This window comes from Stylophora pistillata, chromosome 11 (genome assembly GCF_964205215.1).
Source record: "Stylophora pistillata chromosome 11, jaStyPist1.2, whole genome shotgun sequence".
In the NCBI taxonomy this organism is placed as follows: Eukaryota; Metazoa; Cnidaria; class Anthozoa; order Scleractinia; family Pocilloporidae; genus Stylophora; species Stylophora pistillata.
This window is the reverse complement of record NC_142529.1, coordinates 23,671,895-23,695,241: the sequence shown is the minus strand read 5'-3', so window position 1 is coordinate 23,695,241 and position 23,347 is coordinate 23,671,895. Positions and strand designations below refer to the sequence as shown.

General features: G+C 38.0%; 1 protein-coding gene across 1 annotated transcript; it reads right to left on the bottom strand.

The window, feature by feature from the left end:
* Positions 1 to 17,721: 17,721 nt before the first annotated feature.
* On the bottom strand, positions 17,722 to 22,148 carry LOC111342898 (uncharacterized). Its single transcript, XM_022950024.2, has 6 exons — positions 21,994 to 22,148; positions 21,259 to 21,336; positions 20,117 to 20,272; positions 19,787 to 19,888; positions 19,287 to 19,566; positions 17,722 to 18,931 (listed from the first exon to the last, which is right to left on the bottom strand). The coding sequence occupies exons 1-6, from the start codon at positions 21,994 to 21,996 to the stop codon at positions 18,729 to 18,731; spliced, it is 822 nt and encodes a 273-aa protein (XP_022805759.2). The 5' UTR covers positions 21,997 to 22,148; the 3' UTR covers positions 17,722 to 18,728.
* Between the last annotated feature and the right edge of the window lie 1,199 nt (positions 22,149 to 23,347).

The following is a 23,347-nucleotide window of genomic DNA, read 5'->3' as shown; positions in this document are numbered from 1 at the left end:
TTGTAATTGATAATTAATTTAATTTGCCAGCAGTTAAACCAATACAGGACTTACTGATGTCAACAGGTCACAACTTGATATGGTTTATCACGATCACGTTGATAAGGAACCCATTCGCCGTTTGCGTATATTTCCAAACAAATGCCCTTTGGTTTGACGAATTTCCTGATATTTTTTCCAAATGAATGTCTTATTGTTTGTTTATGCTTTTTTGACAATAAAAAAAGTTTGTTTATCGTATCTCGAATGAGACAATATTGTTTTAATTAATCACTGATTCATTTCACCAACAATCTCTAACCGCGATCTTTTTATTTTTATTTCGCTGGGTATTTTTGACTCTACGCACTTTGTGACTGGTTCCTACAGGTGATATTTAAGGGATGTCGTATAAGTAGCATCAATGACAATTTTCTCTCTTTTTCTCACTCTCTACTCTCTTGTGGGAAACGAGAATAAAAGGCCCACACTCTCTAAGTATTTTGTCCAGATTTAATCGTCTCTCTCCCAGAGACTGAAAAATACAGTTCCGCAGTAAAACCTCACTCATCAAAAAACCTTACTATTACGGTTCTAAATACCTCGAACGGAGGTATTTAGAACTGCACCAATGCCTCTTAACTTCTTTCCCTGATTTGTCTCGAAAATAAAACTTGCGTCTTTTTCTTGCAGAAGAAAGTTGATCTAGTCGCCGCGTTTTCCCGCCCTTCAAGAGATAAATTTATTCTAAGTACCTTGACCCTCTTTTATGGCCATGTTTATTCAAATTTGCCGTCGTGAGTACTTTGGAGATTTTTAAGACTCTAAATTGAAAACTGTTTTATTTGAAGTTCTATTTAGTATCAGCGGCGCATCCTTGAAAGTATCCCCCCTCCGTTACTGCTGTTATGGGGAACTTGCAAGTAATTTCAGAACAGTTGTCGTATACACTCAAAAAGTTTAGGAAAACAATGTTTACATTCTGAAAAACACTTTTCGAAAATTCCTGTAGTCGATGAACCGTTCAGAAATTTTTGACGGGATGGACTAGAAACAGGGTTGGAGCGATATCACTGAAAACCAAATCAGCAAAGAAAAAAAATCTACCTCCACAGCCCAAGAAACAAGTCAAACTGAAAAGAAAGAAAGGTACGAAATACAAGAAAAAAATGATCAGGTATTTGTAAGCTTTGATTCATTTTTATATTATATATTTAGCTTCGCCTAATTATCCCAGGCAGGGAGACCACTACAGCTTTAGCCAATTACAGCAGATCCCGCGTTAATGACAAGGCCACAATCAGTAGCTGGATGTCGCATTTTGTTTTTCCGCTCACCTTCACTATCACGTAAATGGTCTTCGTTAAACGCGAAAACGACGAATTATACGATGACCTTTGCGAATTAAGCGACGAAAACGAGGCGAAGGCGTCTGGGCCGTTCTGCATATTGTCTAAATTCTTTTCTACTAAGTAAGCTCCAAAAAAAAAGCTTTTAAGATAGATATGTGTGGGTATGCCAGCTGGCTGAGCTCGGTAGATGAAATAGTTGTTGTTAAAACACTTACCTAAACAACTCCACAAGACTTTTAAAATGAACGTCAGTGTACTTAGTGCTTCCGATGAACTGATTAAACCTATGACTACGTTTGCCAAAACAATTAAGAACTTTCGTCTAAAGCAAGGTCAGTAGACAAACTAAGCACTTCCACTTATAGAAGTTAGACAAAACCGTCACTATTTGGAAACTCAACAAGATAGCTTACTTCAAAGTAAATTCGGACTTTGAATTCATGCATTGCAACCAAATTATAACTATAAAAGAATGACTAAATCATACTTAACAGACTAACTAATCGAAAGTGACTGACCAACTAAACTAACAAAATTCACTTCGTAACAGTTTAGATGTAGGTTCAGTGCTTGGATTTCATTTTTACGTTTTAGAAGAGGAGGTGTAAATTCTTGTATGGCTTCTGAACGGTACCTCTTCTTAAAAGCGAGTAGATGTATGTTTGTCTCACCGACAGATAAATAAAATATTCCTCGATATCATTTCTGAAATTTAAAACCACTGATCATATGGGCTTGGTATGTGCTAATCAAATCTATTTTAATGAAATGAAATTGAAGTAAGTGTTGCCATCTGCGAAAAAAAGAAATGCTAATAAATACAAAAATCGAACCTTAAGGAAAAGCTATAATGGAAATGATAAAGAATTTCAACGAGTAAACACAATCAAACTATATGGTTTCTCTAATAACATCATTACACGGCAGAAGAGCGTCAGTAGGGACTCAGGGCGATTTTCATCAGTCTTTAATAGCAACAAGTGTATCCCTTTGACTATTTTTACCGATTTTCGGCGGTAAACAATTCCTGATCGGATATCGAGTGATATGGGGATCTGAATACAGGCATTGCATTCCCGACAAGACAGTACGTATTTCCTATTTCAAAGTATTTATGCGTTATACAACTGTGAGCTTAACAGTGTTGCTGCGCAACCCCTGTGTTGCAAAACAAATTTCCTCAATTTCAATAAGCTGCTTACTTTCAAAAAATACATAAAAAAATGTATTGCCTGTAAATGGATGAATAACAATCAAATGTATTTAAACATATACTTAGAATTATAAAAAATAAATCTCAGAATGAGTGTTTTCTTTTTCTTAAAATCATTCTCTCTACAAAATAATTAATGAATCTCATGTGTAATTTTACTGTCGGAAACACAAATTGTTAGTTGGCTTATGAAGCGAACATCTTCTCTAGTGAGTGGGAGTATGTTTGTCTCACCGATAGAAAACAGAATCTTTCTCAAAGTCAAACGTGGTCTTTAAAGCCTCTGATATGGCCATGATGGTGTTAACCAAATGTTTTTAAATGAAATAAAATTATAATAAAGCAAACAAAAGGAGAAACATAAACCTTAACCTTTAGGAATTCATATGGAAATCATTTTGAATTCAAACAAACAAATATTTTAAGCCATATAGCTCATCTGATAACACGCATCGTTACAGGAAAGACAAACCCTTAGGGAGAACATTAAGGTAACAAGTGCATTCTGTAATCTAATTATTTTACAGATTTTCTTGGGTTTACATTCTTTAAAGCCCCTGATTTTCTAAATATGTGTTAAGCTACATAGGGCATTCTTGAGTTTATTTTTCACAGATTTTCAAGGGTCTACATTGCATGATCGGATATTGGGTGACATGGGGTTCTCAACACAAGGCAGCAATACGTATTTCCTATTTCAAAGTAATTTACACTCCATCCAAATTTGTTGTTATGCAACCAATGCTTATAAAACAAATTTGCTCAAATCTTTCATGGCTGGCCTGCTTATCTTTGCTATATGCAGAAAAAAGGGTATCCTGCTGAATAGATGAAAAAGAGAAAATCCATGAGTTTTACAATCATTTAACTCGTCAAAGCTGTAGAGTCCAACAACCAGAAACGTAAATTGCAGAATATGTGCTTCTTCCTTCTAAAAATCCGGTTTTCAAAAAAACATATATATGATTGTGAGTATTATCAAACTGTATGGTTTATCTGTTAAAATCATTACACGACGGACCCGATATCTTTAAGGAGGCTGGATATAGTTTTTTACTTTTCTGATGCAAGATATTTAAACTAAAATTACGAAGCTTAGCTTTAACGAATCGCGATCACATTTTCCCCTGAAATAAAAATATTATTGAAGAATCAGTTTGTTATAAATATATTGAAAAATTCATTGCCATGGCAACGTTGCTGGGTTGCAATGCTGGTTCCAAAATTAGCCTTGACGAATTTTTTTAAAAACTGGACGGTGAATTTATTTTAGATTTTGCATGCGTCCTTTGACTGTCTTGGTCTACTTGATTGTTAAGTTTAAAATAATTCTGTCAGAAAGTTTAAGGAAAAGATGCCTATTTTAGAATTCATCGTTAACTTTTTTTTCCTCTGACAGAATTTTTTCGAATTTTAGCAAAACATGCACAGAGTCGTTCAAAGTTAACATGCAAAAAATTTAAAAAATTCACAGAGCGGAATTGGAAATACGTCAGTCTAAAGTTTCAAAAGTCCGAAAATTTCGACTCGACAAGATGGGAAATTGCGTATGCGCAACATTTGTGTCACGCCACGATACTTGCTACGGAAGCCACGGGGTTTTAATAATAATAATAATAATAATAAAGGTCCTTATTAAGAATTATTGTGCGAACAGACGTGCAACAATTAACATGAATAGAAAGAATAAGGAAAAAGAAAAGGTATTAATTACTATTGAAAAGACAGCAATTAATAAAAATTGATTTAAAACGGCTTGTCTGAACCTTAGGTAGAATATAAATATTTATTATAAAAAGCACACCACCAGATCTCAATAGCATAAATAAAAACTGAAAGAATCAAACTTTGAAAAAGTAAGTCCAAATTCTCAATAGAGTAGCCATAATATTTACATATTCTTAAAATATACAACCTACTGCTAGCCTTACTAGGTAGATAATCAATATGAGTGTCCCAATTAACCATCGGCACTTGCTTAAAGGTAACACCTAATAGTTTCAGTTTTTCTTTCCTTCTTATGATCTCGAGTGGTTCAGGAGGCGTCTTGGAAGTCTTTCCTCGTAAAAGAAATTCCCATGTTTTCGTCAAGTTCACTTTCATGTAGTTCTTCTCGGACCATTCAATAAAGGATAGGACTTCCGTTTCGTATTCATCTAAGCCTACATTTGCCTCGATTGGTAAACTAATAGTTATATCATCAGCAAATTTAACTAGAAGATTCTTATCGGTTTTTAACAGCTTTGATATCGTTAATAAAAATCGAAAATAAGACCGGCCCAGGACTGTACCTTGAGGAACACCCCTATTTATAGAAACATATTCAGTACTATGACCATCGACAACAACTCTCTGCTTTCTATGATTTAAAAAACTAATAAACCAATTAATAATATATGGATTAATGTTAACTTGCTTTAATTTACTACAGAGGGAATTGTGGGATACAGAGTCGAAGGCCTTACTAAAGTCAAGTGAAAATATTCTGAAAAAATCGGCGTTACCATCAAGCCACTTTAACCATGTGTGTTGGCATTTAATTAATGCCATAGTAGAGTTATGGCCACCACGATAGGCAAACTGATCTAAATCATTATAATCATTGCAAACACTGGAAAGTTCAGACCTATAGACCAATCGTTCAAAAAGTGTCATGATAATAGCAGTAATAGAAATTGGCCGAAGCTGGGTGCAGCAAGTCAATGGAGACTCCTTAGGTATAGGCTTGATGTGTGTGCCATCTTCTAAGAGGATGGTACTTTATGTTGTTGCAGCGAGCTGTTAAACACATTGGTGACAACAGGGGCAAGCTCATGGGGAAATTATCTAAAAAGCCAGCATGGGAGCTCATCCGGGCCACAAGCAGTCCTCTTAAGCTTAGAAAGAAAGTGTGTGACAAGGTGAAGAGGTATTGTAGGTATCCTCGCATCATCAGGAAAATCAATTGGTGTAGAGGCTATATATTCAGGATCAGAGTTTATGCTACAAAAATATTTATTAATGATGTCTGGATGAATAACTTAGCTGATCAACTGGAGCTGAGTGTCTCTTCCAGTAATTTTATTGACAGTGGACCACCAAGCATGAGAACCCCTACCGGACATACAAGAATCCTGCTTGACAGCTTGTCGTTGATTTTCCCTTATAAGATGGTTGATTCTGTCCTCAAGGCCAACAGGGAGCGGCTTAGATCTCTTTCGCAACCTGTTCCTAAATTTCAAAAGTGTTTAACCAATGGTGAAATGAAAGGAGGATCACTTGAGGATATACGAACAGAAATCAGCGGGAAGCACTCGTTAAACATGGTCCAAAGGGTATTAGATAACCCATCACACTTCAATTCACAGTCAGTAACAGAAAAAAACCGCCTGCCAATCATGGCTTTCAAGCAGATAGGTCATATGAATTTTCCTATGTTCTCTAACATCTCTAAACTGTATGCTGCTACGTTTAGCCTTAGCAGATGTTCATGGATATGCAATAACCATGTCGTGGTCTGACCTAATAGCACTTTCAAAGACCTTGACCTTCTCCCACAGATAAGGAGTATTGGTAATAAAAACATCCAAGATATTTTCTCCTCTGGTCGGCTTTTTAACAATCTGAGACAGCGAAGCATGAACTAGTAAATCCTTGAATTTTAGCTGGTTAACATCCCCGGCAATAATGATTTTGCACTTTGGATCCACAGTCATTAAATGTTTACAAGATGTCGTCAGAAAATCCAACAGTTCCTCTTGATCATACGAGGATTCATCAAGATGGTAAACAACACATGCATAATAGACAGAATTAGGAGTCGAAACCCTCAGCCATAAACATTCAAAATCACTGGAAAGAGGACCATCGTTTTATTCGCCGAACGTCCTTCGCGCTCTTCCAAAGATATTTAATTTGCTAAGAGAGGTTTACCTTCTGGGTGGATTGCGCCTGGAAATGGCAGCTGCTCTATTTGCCTTCAAAGTGCTGGATTATTTTGTGCAAAGTGTCAGGATGTTTTGTTCCTCGTGGAGCTGATCGACGCGATGTGGTTGGCGATTTCCTAAGAATAGCGACAAGTGCTTCCTTCTCACCGTTGTTGTGAAGATCTTTTATTAAATGATGACTTATTTAAAATAAGTCATCGTAACACAGGCCGCTTTCTGCAATTTTCTGAATGATGTTTTCTTTGACGAGGAGCCCGTTATCGTCCTGTGAATAGGGCTTGTCGTTGAAAGTTTGTATGCGTTCGTGGGGTCCGTCAAGAAATGCCATGTCTACGAAAGCGAAGGAGGTGGATTTCACATTGCTGTTTTTTATAATATTAGCGCTTGTTAGCTGCTACGGGGATTCAAAGCATCGTGTACGTTGAAATCTTCATAAAAAACAGCTTGATACACAGAAGGGAGATTGCTTTTACATGGTTTTCCGTCAGGATCGAGAAGAGCGTTACCACCATTGGCGAGTGTTTTGATGAGTGGAAGGCTATCGGCGAAAAACACTTTCTTCGACGATCATGTTTCTTTATTTGAATTTCCAGCACATCGTAGGAGTGAAGGAGTGTCGAACACAGAAGAATTATAGCCAATTAAAACGGTGTGACAATGCGTACTGCTAGAGAGGAAAGTGGTAAAAGATTGAAGACATTCGCTCAGGAGTGTACTGGAACATTCTCTTTGAGCAAAGTTCTCTCACTATTCACAGTTTTGACAGTGACTTGTTTACATGAGAAGCGTAGCTGCTGATTTATTGCCTTCCGATCTCGGCTCTCTTTCCGTCAGCCTTACAATTTTTTTGTGTGATTCCTAATTCTCATCACTTTGTTTCATTATATAATCAGCAAACTCCTGGAACAGGTGAAGACTTACCAACTACTTCAGCTGAAATAAAAATGAAGGTTGTGGGACTGCTTGATGATCGTTCAGTGTTGAGTGCTGAAATGGCGGATTTGTGTGCCAATCTGTCAATCTATGTGGTCGTAAGCTGAGCTACGAACCCAAATGACGAAGAAGCTGATGTACATTTTGATGAAGATGTTGATAAAGTCGTTGACGAGGAAGCAAATCATTTCCCTTAAATAAGCGACCTACATGACATGGCAGACGCATGTAAGTCGTATTGAATAGGACTTGCAAACACTGGTTTTTTTTTATTTACCAAAATACCGCAACGTATATGTGCACGATCCTTCGCAGTAAAGCACTATTTAAGCAATAGTGAAAATCAGACCTGAAAAAAATTCAGGCCTGTACGGGATTCGAACCACTGACCTCTGCGATACTAGTGCAGCGCTCTACCAATTGAGCTAACAAGCCAACTGGGAGCAGGCCATCAAATTAATTCGACATAAACCCGTAGATGATAAATCAAACAACAAACATATGAAATACATATATATGATCTGCGGTTATGAAACGTATATGTGCACGATCCTTCGCAGTAAAGCACTATTTAAGCAATAGTGAAAATCAGACCTGAAAAAAATTCAGGCCTGTACGCAGTAAAGCACTATCGCAGTAAAGCACTATTGCTTAAATAGTGCTTTACTGCGAAGGATCGTGCACATATACGTTTCATAACCGCAGATCATATATATGTATTTCATATGTTTGTTGTTTGATTTATCATCTACGGGTTTATGTCGAATTAATTTGATGGCCTGCTCTTGTTAGCTCAATTGGTAGAGCGCTGCACTAGTATCGCAGAGGTCAGTGGTTCGAATCCCGTACAGGCCTGAATTTTTTTCAGGTCTGATTTTCACTATTGCTTAAATAGTGCTTTACTGCGAAGGATCGTGCACATACACGTTTCATAACCGCAGTTCTGTGACGAATCCGCGCCACAAAGGTGGGTGCCCCCTAACACAAACAAAACACAGAACATAAACGAGTCCGAGAACACACGCCACAATACAACTAAACGTAGGCCTAGAGATATTTATTATGCTAATAAAACAATAAAGCGACTAACAATAACGATAATACAATGATCTAATTAATTTACAGGAATACGCTAACTTAAACTACAGTACACTAAAACTATTTACAAGATTATTACTATTAAGATAAAAAAAGGTTTTTTTTTTTTTTTAGTTCAGTTCGGTTGGGTTTCACCTTACGCCCGCGTCCGTGTTCTTCTCTTGTCCACAAATCACCACGCTCCACCAACAAACAGTGCCCTGCCAAAACCAAACTCCCGTTTCTCCAACCAGGTTCCTGTCTCACCAGTTCTCAACTTTGCTCGTTTCCTTCGTTTCAACTTTGCTTCGTCTTCTGACAGCTTTGCAGTTTTCAACTTTTTACTTCTTGTAACTTGACTCGCTCAGACTTGTTATTGAATTAGTTACTATCTCTTCTTCCTTTAACTCACAGTCTGGTAGATTCTTTGCACACCCGTTCCCCCGCGAATGGTTTTCTACCGTGAAATGGAACGATTGTTCTGAATGAATTTCTCAGAAATGATACTGTGCCGAGTCTCCGTTGACTCAAATTTTTCCACGCTCTTCGCTCGTAACTCACAAACCTTCACCTCACTTCTTCAAAAAAAACCACACCGTACCAAACCACCCAAATCCTTAAATACACATGGACGCAAGGTGCCCGAAAAGAATGAAGAAAACTATTTGATATACACAATAAAGGTTAATTACACAACAGTTTACACAAGTGAAGAATAAAAATTACGTAACAGATACAAATAATCACGAACTACACTGATCTTAAGAGAATAAAAAAAATAATTTACATTTAATAAATAAATTCCTAACACTTCCATGACAAGTTCATATATATGTATTTCATATGTTTGTTGTTTGATTTATCATCTACGGGTTTATGTCGAATTAATTTGATGGCCTGCTCCCAGTTGGCTTGTTAGCTCAATTGGTAGAGCGCTGCACTAGTATCGCAGAGGTCAGTGGTTCGAATCCCGTACAGGCCTGAATTTTTTTCAGGTCTGATTTTCACTATTGCTTAAATAGTGCTTTACTGCGAAGGATCGTGCACATATACGTTTCATAACCGCAGTTCATATCTATGTATTTCATATGTTTGTTGTTTGAAAATACCGCAAATCAGGAGGCAAAAAATGTTGAAAGGAAAAATTAGGAATTATTCCTTGTTTACAGCATAGCTAAAACAATAAGGTAACAGATAACATGATTGGCCTAGCGTGCAAGTTACATGAATCGAACTGTGTTCTGATTTACTTTCCACCAAGCAAGATGGGCCATTTTTCCAGCTTAAGATTGACCGCCTCGGTCCCTCAATAAGAAAAATGTGCTCCTAGCTGATTTCTAGACTGGGAAACTTTATGGCGGCTTCGTTTGTGTACCATTGTGGAAAGTGTGAACTGCCCTTGTATGCTTACCACGCAATAGCGTACCATGCAGTATCCTCGGGAGAATTCATGCGGTCATACATGATTTATGTAGACCCTATGCGGACAACCACGGGCATTAGACGCAAAAGGTCTTTTCGGGGAATTCAAACCTTGCCTGGACGGGGAATATAAAACTGAAGGGGTAAGACTTTCCAGAGGACTAAACGTGCTTTAGTTTTGTTGTAGTTCAAAGGAGTTGAAAAGAGTTCTTTTGGCCAGCAAATGGCTTAGAACGAGAAGTTTTATATCGCATTTTGCGAAAATCAGCGTCAAAAACTAATAAGTGACGTGACGTTGCTAGATTCTACAACTGATTCGTTGAACACAAAACGAATCCTTGACTAAATTTTTTTCTTGAGTGGGGCATTTGAACGCAATTTTGACCCAGAAAGGTGGGGATATGAACCAACTAGTCTTCCTAAAGTTCAAACGCACAGGGGACGGGGGAGGGGTGGTGGTGAGGTATTCAATTGATCTACGCTCTAGTTAGATGTACGGGACGTGATTTTTACACTAATTATATTTCTTTCGTGGTCATTAGGTGAGAGGCGCCAAATCGGGCGTAGAATCAGACGCTAGGTTTGTAACCGGGTATGTAGGTGGGTAACCCGACGGATTTGCAGACGTGTGTTTAGGAACCGCCGTTGGCGTCGTGTATGCCATAATTTCTGACAGCCGATCTGTCGCAGAGTTTGTAGATGGGTGACACGAAGAGGAAAAACTCTTCTGTCTCGAACCGAGTTTACCAGTGTCTTAACTTTTTTTAAAGGAGAGCTTAATCCAGTGGCGCTTTCCTTTGAGTTAAAATTAAATTCTATTTTGAAATCCCGGTGCACGAGGTTAAAAGGATAATGATAACGTCGGATCGTTCTGGTGCAGAGCGTTCCAAACACCTGGTATTTTGAGAGCTATGCCAAAGTAAGCTGAATAAGAAATTTGAAGGGGATAGGAGGTCCGATGGCAAATCGCATTGTATTTTATAAGGCACTTAATTTAGATTTGGTAGCACAAATTGTCGATGTAACTAGAAGAAATTTTTTGAAATAAAAGCACTTGGTTAAAGTACAACAAACTTGTGAGAGTCACTACATCTATCCTTTTTTCAGCTTTTGGTCCGGATTCGTCGCCAATATCTATAGATAAAAAATTTTTATGTTTCCCTTGGTAGAAAAATTTCGCTCCAGTAGCATAAATGCAAACTAAAGTAGATGCAACGCGCGTGAAAAAGTGAGCGACTAGTCGCGATGGTTTTTTTTTGTATTGCATTTGACAGGTCGAGAGGCCACTCTCTATTTGAAATAGAAAGTTGAATTTTTGTTGTGAGAATACACTGACTGTTGTTTTTGTATGTATGATTTATTTAGTGTTAGACTGGGATGCAGCACATTATGTAGACTATTTATAGCATTTTGTAATACGGTCATTTTATTTTATTTTATCTTATTTTCGTTGTAAACTATTCAAGCAGTAGCAAAAAAAAAAAGAAAAAAAAAAAAACCTGGAAAAACATATAGGCTTGTACGGGATTTGAACCCATGACCTGAGCGATACCGTTTGCAGTGCTCCACCAACTGAGCTAACAATCGAGGTGGAAGCTCCTAATTTCGGTTGGTCCGTTGTAAGCTCATGAGTGAAAAATTGCTTACTTAAGATTAGAAAATATTACATGTTTTCTATTTCAAAGTAATATACACTCCGTCCCCCAATCGTTAGTTTAAATTTGTTGCCGCACAACCCGTGTTAAGAAAGCAAATCTGCCCAAATCTTTGATGAGCCATTCACTTTCGATACATACACAAAACATGTATCACCGCTGAAAAGATAAATAAAAAAAATCTATGCGAAAGCCTTTTTACTCCAAAATCAAATGATTATAAATCTTTTTACAGATTCTCGAAGGTCAACTTTCCATGATGAAATATCGGGTGAAATGAGGATCGCGACAAAAAATAGAATGAACGACTGTGAATATCTGAATACCATACATAAGTGGTATACTGAAACAAGTTTCCTCTTGTGCGTATTGCATATAACTGCTTATCCAGCTAAGTAGAACATGGTCGAATTTGTATTAGAATTCACATTATTTCAGCTTTTCATTACAGTTACATTTCATTATCGTCAAGTATTTATTTTTACGCGTTTCCATCAGTGAAAGGAAAGAAACTAAAAACCTCAAAGGAAAGCTTTAAAAAAAAAATCAGGAAGTTAACCGAGTAAATACCCACAAACTACGTGTTTTATCTACTAACACCATTACACGACAGGCAAGCATTCTTGTGTCTATTTTTACAGATTCTCAAGGGTCTGCATTCCATGATCGGATAAAGGGTCGCATGGGGATCTGAAGAAAAAATCAGTTTTAATATCACCAAAGAGTGGGATGCATAAAAGCAATGCTTTTTGGGGGCTTCTTGATTGGAGAAATTTAGTTGGACAAAGAATTTTCACTTATATCCGGATATTGTTTGAGAGACGAAAAATTTTCTAATAATTTGCGATTAAGATATATTTACTACGATTCATAATAATTTCGGGATCAAACCAGGTGTTTCCTTAATCAATTCTTGGTTTCTATGCCAAAACTATGAGAGTATTTACCAGCTGATCACCCCAATTATAGGGAAATATTTGGAGTGACCCTTTTTTTTCGCAGTTCTCGTGTCCACAATATAAGTGACGGCAATCTTTCTCACTCTCTCTATTTTAACTATTACAAGAAAAACTTTGGTCCAGTCGATTTAAGACCGGGCTGTGCTGATCACGAATTATATTTTTGTAGGTGCGTTACTTAAGCGTGACTGCATTCCTCCATCGTGACTTGTATACGGGATTTTTTAAGAGGTTAATCCTCTTATTTTGCAACGGAATAAAGGCCTGTTGGAAAATTAGTCAGTTTCATGAAACAGAGGAGTCGTGGAACTCAGTACGGCGTGCGTCTGCAGCTTAGTTATACGGCATCCCAGGTGATCTTCATGTTCCTGTGCATTCGGCTGTCTTTCATCGATCCATAAAACATACGCCTTGAGCAGTTTGTTTTCTAAATGGCGTGTAATATAGCTTGCGTTTATTTACGAGCCAAAATTCTTCCAGATTTCACAGAACTGAGTATTAAGACTAAAAAAATTAAAGGCTAGTCTTAAATTAATCGACCTGCTTAACTATTTCAGTTTGTGAAGTATTGCAGATTCTGAAATTGATGGTTTGTGAACTTTGATGGTTTGACATTTTGACAGCTTTAGTCCTGTTCAACCAATCCGATTATTTGAACCATTCTAACAAGGGATCTGATTGTAACGTGTTTTGTGAGAGTTTACAAAAAAATGAACATAGTGCACATCCTCTGATTGGTCAATTTAGTCTCCAAGCGGATGCTTTACCAGGTTATACAGCCAGCATATAACCAGTTATGTCATGAAAGCAATATCATGTTTTTTTTTCTCCCGGGCTCTATTTAACAATTATTCGCCGAAGGCGAGGTGAATATCGTCGAATAATCCCCAAGACGAAGTCGAGGGATTATTCGACAATATTCACCGAACCTGAGGCGAATAATTGTTTTAGTATAATTTCAGAGCTGAACAACAGGGACATTTCTAAAATTACACCATTTAGTAACATTTATTAACATTTTAGTTTAACATTTTATATAAACCGCGTGGAGCGGTTTATATAGCGGCATATAAGGAACCACTCGACCAATCAGATTGCTGGAAACTCTTTGTTTAGCTCTGAAATTAGACTAAAACGTGATAAAGCTACTTGGGATGCTGAGCAAACACTCTCAGAAACACTCAGAAAGCTTATAAATCCCTCGCCCTCCGCTTAGGAAGCGGCTAAAGCGCTCAAGGAGTAGGGGAAAACGCTCAACTATATCTCGTGTTTCTCCCTACACTTTTTTCGTACTTTAGCCGCTTCCTGCGTGCGCAGAGGAGAAACAAAGCACAGCCTAGGCTTCTCTATTGTTAATTATCTCGAGCAACTTTATTTTATTTGAGTGGAATTCCAGACGGGAGGAAAACTCTCGAATAGAGAAAACCAGAAAAACTAAATCATAAAGAGAAACAGACTGAAAAGAAGTCACCTTAACCACAACCAAAAGGAAAAAAGGTCAACAAAGTCACAAAAAAACAATAGCAGAGCTTGGTCTATGAACTTGATTTATTTTTATCAGTTCGACGCCGACTTAGAGAAAATCACAAAATGTGTGTTGACTATTTCTGCATTACTTCATTCCCATTGTATTTTAACAGCAGCTGGACTCATACGTTCTACAAGTATCTCAATATTCTTAAGCGTAAACTGCTGTTTATCGCTGTTCCCAGTTCTCTAGATTGGCATTCATCAAGACCTGTCAAGGAAGAGAAAAGACAAACAGAAGTTCTAATGATGGTTATACAGTATGTATATTCTCCATACTGTTCTCTACACATTTCCTAAGGAGAATTTGTTTAACAATCAAGAGCTTCTTTAGTTGGCGATAATTCTCTTTATTCTCGTGGCCTTTATAACTGATTCAGGGTTGATATTGTAAGGAGAATTTAGATGCTAGTCACTCTTAGAGGTGGTCAAAGATCAGTTCACGTGTGCCCTCATGGCTCATTTTAGTGCAGCTTAACTGGTGTCTATGCGACGAATGCTCAAAGCGTTTAAGATACTTTTTCTTTTGTGATTAGAAGTTACAAAGCTCGTCACGCAAAGCGCGACTGCAAAGATGACCACCATGATGTTGTCCCATGAGATTGTCTTTTTTTAAAGGCCTTTATAATTTTTTTTAGTTCAGGAGGGAATGATGATGAAACGAAGGATGATCAAAACGAAGGATTACCAGGTATGTTCCTTTCAATTCTAATTTACTTATTTTCAAAAGAATATCTTCTTTAACTCAAAAAAGAAAAAAAAAGTGAGTATTAAGTAATTTCAGTAACGCAAACCAGCAGATTAAAAACAAAACAAATTGAACTACAAACGCTTTTCGCAGATCAATTTGTGAATGTGACGCATTTTCTAGATCATGGGATCATGGCGTAAGAGCGTGCGTGATTGCGTAAAATGTCACTTTGCCTTTGCTAATATCACTAAAAGAGACAAAACCAGCTGCACATCCCATTTCTTATTTCCACTCACCTTCACTTAAGGTGGCTCGTACCGGTTTTCATCTTTTTTATGGTTTGTAACTTTGAAAGAATACAACAGAAAGACTAACCAAGGCCAGTTGAACACTTTTACGGGATTGAATTATATAATAATTGGTTATCCCAAAATAGGTGTCATTTCGTCCCCAGCAGTTTCCATGGCAACGCTTTCATAAGCGTATTAAGACGCATTTTTTAGCTTGTGGCTTCAATAATTCGAAAACTAACCCGGTGACCCCGTGATTTTTTTCAGTGATTGCTTTTGGCACTTGAAAAGGAAAATGCACAAAGTTTTTTAAAAAATTCTACGGAGCGGAATTTCAGAAAAGCTAGGAAAAGGCAATTTTCACACATCGCAAATTTCCTTCCGTAGAATTTTCTATTTTTTTTCTGATGATTCCTTTCGACGTTATTATCATATTGGAACAATAAAAAGAAGGGGTCACCGGACTTGTTTTCATGCAATAGCTTTCGTGAGCTTAGCAATTTCCACGCGCGTTCTCGCGCATTTAAAAATCTGGATTCTATAAGATCGATATTTGCTCATGATCTGTTTTAGCTACCGCTGACAATTGCGTGTGCTCGCGTGAGCACCTACGATCTGATGCTTACAGATGTTTACTGCTAAGAAAATCATTAAACAGCCGTCAAAGACAGTCTCCCATGCTCATCTTAAAAATCCTACACATGACTTCTGGCTATATCATATTATTTTCCTTGAAGTTTCAAAGTCTTCTTCAACTTCAGGTAGATTATCCTTCACTTGAGTTCTTGTTTTTTCGCCGTCGCAAGATTTCATATCGGTTGAATATTTCTTTTAAATGTGAAGTGAAGCAACCTTTACTTCTCCGAAAATAGTCCTCTTTATTTTAGTTTCTATCTCCTGCATTCACTGTGGCCGCTCAACACATCAATTACACGCTCTTAGGAAAACTTCTCACATAAGTAGAAAAAAATCCTTGCGCCGCCATCTTTGTTTTAAATTTTCGTCTTTTAATCTCGCGTTTCTTTCGCACGTTTCTCTCGCGCGTGACGCAAGAGCTACCTGTTCCCCGCGCGAGGAAACTGGTACGAGCCACCTTAAATGATCTTCGTTAACGGCGTTTACCGCGAGGATTTTAGCGTCCACGTCCACGTGCACGTCCACGTGCACGTCCACGTGCACGTCCACGTCCACGTCCACGTTCACGTCCACGTCCACGTCCACGTCCACCTTAACGGCGTTTACTGCGAGGATTTCAGCGTCCACGTCCACCTCCACCTCCACCTCCACCTCCACCTCCACCTCCACCTCCACCTCCACCTCTACTTCCACCTCCACCTCCACTTCCAAGGGGGTCAGCTGACTTTTTTATTGTTCCTACGTCATCGTCTTCGCTAACTTCATTGTCGAATGCTCTTTTGTCAAACTGCGCGTATTCGGTTGCCATACCGTTTTCACTAAGTGAAAGAAAGAGGATTGCAAAAGATAACCATGAACGAATAAGTTGTTTATTAAAGCTGATTTAAACGGGGACCTTCGTCGCATAGACGCCTGTTAGGCTGTACTAAAATGAGCTCTGAGACCACAGGTGAATCTTTTGACCACCTCAAAGAGTGACTAGCATCTTAATTCTCCTTACAAAATCACCCCTGAATCAGTCATAAAGGTCACGAGAATAAAGAGAATTATCGCCGACTAAAGAAGCTTTTGATTGTTAAACAAATTCTCCTTATCAGCACCTTAGGAAATGTGTAGAGAAAAGTATGGAGAATATACATACTGATGTTAGGATGTTAACTGTTAAGAGTGACCATCATTAGAACTTCTGTTTGACTTTTCGCTTCCTTAACAGGTCTTGATGGATGCTAGCCTTGAAAATGCATAAATGGAGAACTTGGGACAGCGATAAAAACAGCTCTTTACGCTAAAGAACATTGGGATACTCCTAAAACGCATAAGTCCTCAGCTGCTGTTATAATATAATGGGAATGAAGTCAGGCAAAAATGGTTAACGAAACTTTTGTGATTTGCTTTAAGTTGGTGTCGAGCTGATAAAAATAGATCAAGTTCACAAACACTTGGCTCTGCTGCTATTGTTTTCTTGTGACTTTGCTCAGGTTTTTTTCTTTTTGGTTGTAGCTGAGGTAAATTCGTGTTAGTCTGTTTCGCTTTATAATTTTGTTGTTTTGACTTTCTCTTTTCGAGAGTTTTTCTCCAGTTTGGGATTCCACTTGAATAAAGTAAGGTTGCTCGGGATAATTTACAAATAGAGAAGCCTTGCTGTGCTCTGTTCGCTTGTAAAGCACAAATGAAGCAGCTAAAGTACAAAAGAAGTGAAGGGAGAAACACGAGATGTAGTTTTCTCTACACTTCTTGAGTGCTCTAGCTTCTGTTTCGTCAAATTTACTTATTTTCCCACAGGTCGCTACTCCGATGCCAAATGAATTTTTCCTTCAGTTGGCTTTGATGTTTTTTTTCCCAAAACGCTGGTACACTGATAGAAAGCGGTGTCGGGTTCTGACGAAGGGCTACCGCTCGAAATATCAGGTGGTAAAACCAAATTATCTTGTTATACCACCCACCGACGCAGCACCATAGAAACTTTATAAGCATACTCTTATCATTTGAAAGTCGGGTTTGTAACTCAGTACTGGAAAAGCAAAACACCACAGAACATAATCAAACAATGCACTACAGGCATGCAGTTAATTCGACACAACGAAGTTTCTTTATTAATATTATGCCCTTAGACTCTTTAGGATACATCTACATCAAGTGCTACCGAACAAGTTGACCCATTTGTGCGAACCAAAGAAGGACCACCGCTTTTAAAAAAGCAAAAAAAAAACCAAAAGCAAAGTCTTACTTTTGTCAATGAATGGAATGGCAAGAAAATAACAAACAATTGGGCGCGAGGCTTGGGGCGACTCGAAAACCGGACCTATCATTGTAATTGAAAAATACATAGCGATTCGGTCTATGATTCGCCTTTATTCTTGAACACGATACCCAGTCCCTTACATGCTGTACTTACACTGTTCGCTCCTCATAGACTCCTATTGCCTAGCTTGAAGCTAGGATTTAATTTTGAAGCCAGTTCAACACATTATCTGTAATTTACTTTTAGACCATTCTATGTGATAAAAAGCTTGAGAGCAATCTTAAGTCCCAGGATCTGATTGTAAAGTCTCCCCTCTAGCAGCTCCACATTTCCTCGTGAATTAGTTAAGATAACAGCTTCTACCTAATAATTTGGGTACTCTCATTACATCTTTGCAGGATAACGTATGGATATTATAAAGAGAAGTTACTACCGAAGACAACATAGCGGCGAATGGTGGAAAAGGAGAGAACGGCGCAGGCTGGAAAACATGGAGTGCTGTACACCATGCAGCTACAGACCGAACACAGTGGAGGAGAGACGTCCAAACCTTATGTGCTTCCTGGCACAGAGAGATAAGGTACGTAACAATCACTTGAGAGTTTAAGGGTTAATAGCGTTGCAGCAAAATCGATTCTTCCATCTGGGAGCATTACTTTGGAGGGACGAAAAGGCTATATAAATGAAAATGTTTGATTTCAACCCGGAAGTTATGACTAAATTGGAAAGAGTCTCGGGATAGGCTAACTGGTTAAAGTACCATTGAATTATTTAGTAAAGCACTCCTCAATGCTTGTGTTAAGATAAAAGTGGAAAATAGACCAGTTTATCCAACCAGCCATCTGCAAACACGCTTGCATCCTCGTTTCCGGAACTTTAAGCACCTCCTCCGCAACCTGTTGAACCTGAAGGGAACCCTCCTGCAAATCCGTTTTGTAGCCCATTTACACACTCTTTTACAAGCCCTTTTTTTGAGCTTGCGTAAGAATCCCTTCCGTCTTAGCTTGCGGAAGAAAGCTCGTTTCACACCTTGTACAAAGAATACGAAAAAATGTCATCAGTGAAAAGAACACAAAATGCAAATTATCCTGGAGTGTCTGAGATTGTATGGGAGGTGCGGTGGCCTGGTTATTAGTGCGCTGGACTCCCCCACTAGAGGTTTGGGTTCCAACCTTTCCAAGTCATAGTGTTAGGTTCTTGGGCAAAATACGTCCATCTTACGTTGTCGCTTTTTTTTTCTCTTTCCGAATCATTAGCATTTTGCCTAAAGAGTGAGGAAGGGGGATCTTAAATCCATCTCACCCCACCCTGCTTCGTGTACTTATGTTATTAGATGCGTTAAAGATGACAAAGTCTGTGACACGGCTAACTCTGTAACACCTACGTGCGTAAGGATTGTCGACTGTGTCAACTCTTTCGAGTTCATCGCTGGCGTCTTTATCAACGTGCTCGTCAGCTTCCACATCTGCTTCCATATCATCTTCCACAACTGTTTCCTCGTCATTAAGGATCACAGCGCCATTGGTGACGATATAGATTGGTAGATTGACACACAGTTCTGCCATTTCAGCACTCAGCGCTGAACGGTCTTCAAGCTCTCCCACTACCGTCATTTGGGTTTCAGTGGAAGAAGTTGCTAACTCTTCGCTCGTTCCGGGAGATTTCTAACAATAACGTAGTAATACACAGATGTGAAAGTGGAAAATCGAGCACGCAAAAGTCTAAGAATTTAAGGCAGTCTTAGTGGTATTATTTCAGTCATTAGCATTCTAGCATCGAAGCTAGGGCTTTACAAGAACCCCAACGAAAACAAGGGAAATCTCGTATTCGTAAAATTGGAGATTATAAAACACATTTGCACTTTGGGTTTTAGAGTACACTCACCATTTCTAAAGCTTCCTTTAAATCGGCAGGTGTGAGAGGTTCATCGATTGAATTAGCCATATAGCATGCCTTTTCTGCTGGCAAGCGAGCCATTGTCACTTGCTGCATGAAGAAAAAATAAAGAGAATATCGCTGAAAGCCTTATAGCAAAATAAAAGGCTAGCTTTCACTTCTATAGGGCGGAAAGTGAAGCCACCAAGTTGCATTGGGTGATTTATAGGAAAGGCGAGGTAGTTTCCAGGATGGCCTCTTAATCTGGCACAAAACTGCCTCGTGCCTACCCTCCTAAAAAATGAAACAAACAAACAAACAAATCATATCGATATTTACCCTTTTAAAATCGTAGATTATATCTCCTGCTGATTCATTAGGCGATGTCTTCGGTACGTGGAAAGTCTCTGTCCCCTTTATGGTGTCAATTTCGATCTGTTCGCCAAACGTTTTTCCACCACTTGACAGCTCCAGAGAATATTTAGTCACAGAACTCTAAAAAGAGCAACATTATACTAAAAGCGTGAATACACATTTTCCCTTTTTTTTTGAAACTTAGATTGCTAAAAGTTCTGTATCCAACGAATTTGAAACCGGAAACTCAATTAAAAACCATACAATTTTAGTAACAGGGTTCACTTTTCAGGGAGTGCGCGTGGAAGAAAATTCCTCTGTTCAAGACCTTTGACAGGAGCTCATCATCGCCTGTGATGTCTAAGGGTATCCTAGGATATCCAATTCACGCGTTCTCGACAGAACGGTTTTTATGGATAAGAACATGGTAGGTGTTAAATATTCTAAAAGCTTTTTGTTTATATGCAAACTTTTTGGATCATTGACGGTAGGTTCTCAGGATGAATTTGTTTACATAGACCATACAACCAAATGGGGACCTTCTTTCCTAAGAGAAATCTCTACTAGTGAAGTAAATAGTCCATTTTACAGTTATGTGCTTGGTTGCCAAGCCTTTTAACGGGAGTGAGGTTAGGAGTGACCTTGTTATCATACAAACCTCGCTGCCTTTCAAATGGAAATTACTTTGTTATCATGCTAACTAGATACAGGTCTCTATCACGACAACGTCACCTTCAGCCTCACTCCAAATCAAAGGCTTGGCAACTAAGTACACAACTGTAAAATGGCCCAAAATACTTTTTTGTGCGAAAAACCGCAACATGTATTGGATCTATAAACCTGGAATTCCGCGTGTTCTACTGTGTTGGATCGTATAAAGCATTCCTGTTGCTACTTAACCGCATGCATGATTGCCTTGAATGAAAAAGCTATTCGTGGATGATCTAGTGGCAAATGAACGTCGTCACAGACCCAAAATGGCGCATATAGGAAAATTCAAACACCAACATCGATGGTATCTGTATGCGGTTTTCATGTAAATTCTGGTTCTTGTTCATAGTACTGCAAGGTATTTTCATATGTTTTACGTCCTTCAGTAACAAATCAAAATATGATCTTGTTCTTACCTTTCTCTCCGCAATAAGGGAAACGGATTGGACAGTGATGGTCAGCAGAGAAAGACACGAAAATAACAGCTTTAATTTCTGGTGTAAAAAGATGGGCAACAGCAAATTAGCGAATGAAGGAAGGCAAATAATGTCGATGCTTTCTAAATAGCACCATTTCTATGAGCTCACTCCTGCTTAATTTCGGGAACTTTTTCACTCAAAGTACTTTTAATATGTTCTGTCTGACTCCCAGATGAGAAAACCAAGGTTACTAACTGGCTTCCATCATCCCCCAGTGATAAAAAATAATAAAAAAAAAAAAAACTGTCTAAATGTTAGCTTGCAGTAATGTACAGAAAACAAACAAACAGGCCTTTCTTCTCTTCTAATGTAGGCGAAGGAACAACTTTGGAAACGCGAATTTAGCCAGTACTCGAAAATATAATTGTCATGCTATTATATCAATGATATGAGTATCTACAAGGTACTGCTGCTCTGCCCCTAAACGAGCACAGAACCCTCCTTTTTATCCAGAAATTTACGTTCTCATAAGATGTACAACCACTAGGCAAAGTTAAAAAAAAAAAAATCTCAGGGTAGGCACTATTCAGAAAAATGACATTAAGTTCAGGATTTGGGGCTTTGGAGAAATGGGAACGAGAATCGGAGTTCCAGATAGGAACAGGACATGGACTCATGGACTGAAATCCAGGAATCGAACATAGAAGGTTTCAGGAAATATCAATCACTTACCATCTTGTACTTTACAAGCGGAGTGGAGTTCTTGTTGAGTCTTAGCCCGCTTGATGCAATTACTTCCTTGGTCTGTACTCGTCTGATAACTTCTGTCAGACAGTGAGAAAAACTGATCCTTTTATACCATTTATGGATTGTTTCTACCACCTATATCATGACGAAAAAGTTGGTCAGAATTGTTTTTAAGGTGTTTCAGGTCTGATATCAAACTGAATGAAGCTGTTGAAAGAATATTGTTCTGTCGCCTAAATATTTTTGAAGACACGATTTCTTTGACGTAATTTTTTGGCAAAAGCGTGGGTACGTTTTTTACTTGATTGAAACCTCCCAGTCTAAATACTGGAATACCACTCCGGTAAACCACCATATTCTAAAAATATAATAACGTTTTAGAGACACGTTGCTATTTATACATTGTAATCTCAAGTTTTCGTGAAATAATCACAGTTACAAAGACAGACTTGCTATTCTCATAATGCAATGTCCAAATCTGTGGAATGTGTGAGATAATTTGGTTAAGCTCAAATTAAGGAAGTTTGCGTAGATCGCCTTCTTACCTTTCAAGTGCTGAACTTTTCCCAACCCAGAACTACTATGTATTTTCTGATAGCTGATATTTTTAAAGTTAGTATTGAAGAAAAAATGGTCGAGAACAACACCCATTAACCATACAGCTGCGTATAAACTCGCTCGTAAAAGTGGTCGAAAACAACACCGATTTACCATACAGCTACTTATAAACTCGCTCGTTTTCATAAAAGTGAACATTTTCATCCGTGATTATGTCTGATATTCTGGGGAAAAAAAGCAGACCATAAAGGCTTTCGCTGTGTTGAATGCATATTGCCGATATAATAATAATAATAATAATAATAATAATAATAATAATAATATCTAAATTGATAGGTCTACTGTCTCGTAAGCGGTTTCAATTTGTTTTCTTCCCAAAACATTACCGAATTTACCTATTTTTCCATAAAACATTTTTTAGACATTTAATTGTATTTTATTCTTCATTGACACTACTTCAGCTCTAGCTGTAACATATTCTGAAAGTTTTGGCCAATTTCAGTCCCAGCATTTTAAAGTGAAAAGACTTTTAAAAAATTTAAAGATTGCGCTGAACAAATTGTTGTTTTGAAATAATATTTTTCCTCCGGGATGGCTTTCTTTCTACGTAAGTTAGCTGAAAATAAAATTAAAACGTAAATAATTACGTAAACAGAGATTTGCTGATGATTTCAACTTTATTTCTGATATCTGGTGCTTAGGTGAAGCGCAATATTGAAAAGATCTCCGAAGAACTAAATTCTTGTTTTAATTCACATTGAAATCTGAAATAACGCATTGG

Coding starts and splice junctions, on each gene's coding strand:
- LOC111342898 (XM_022950024.2), bottom strand. Junction 19,567..19,786: donor TAAAGGAAGCTTTAGAAATG/GTGAGTGTACTC, acceptor CGTTATTGTTAG/AAATCTCCCGGAACGAGCGA. Junction 18,932..19,286: donor AGTCGACAATCCTTACGCAC/GTAGGTGTTACA, acceptor TCTTTGTACAAG/GTGTGAAACGAGCTTTCTTC.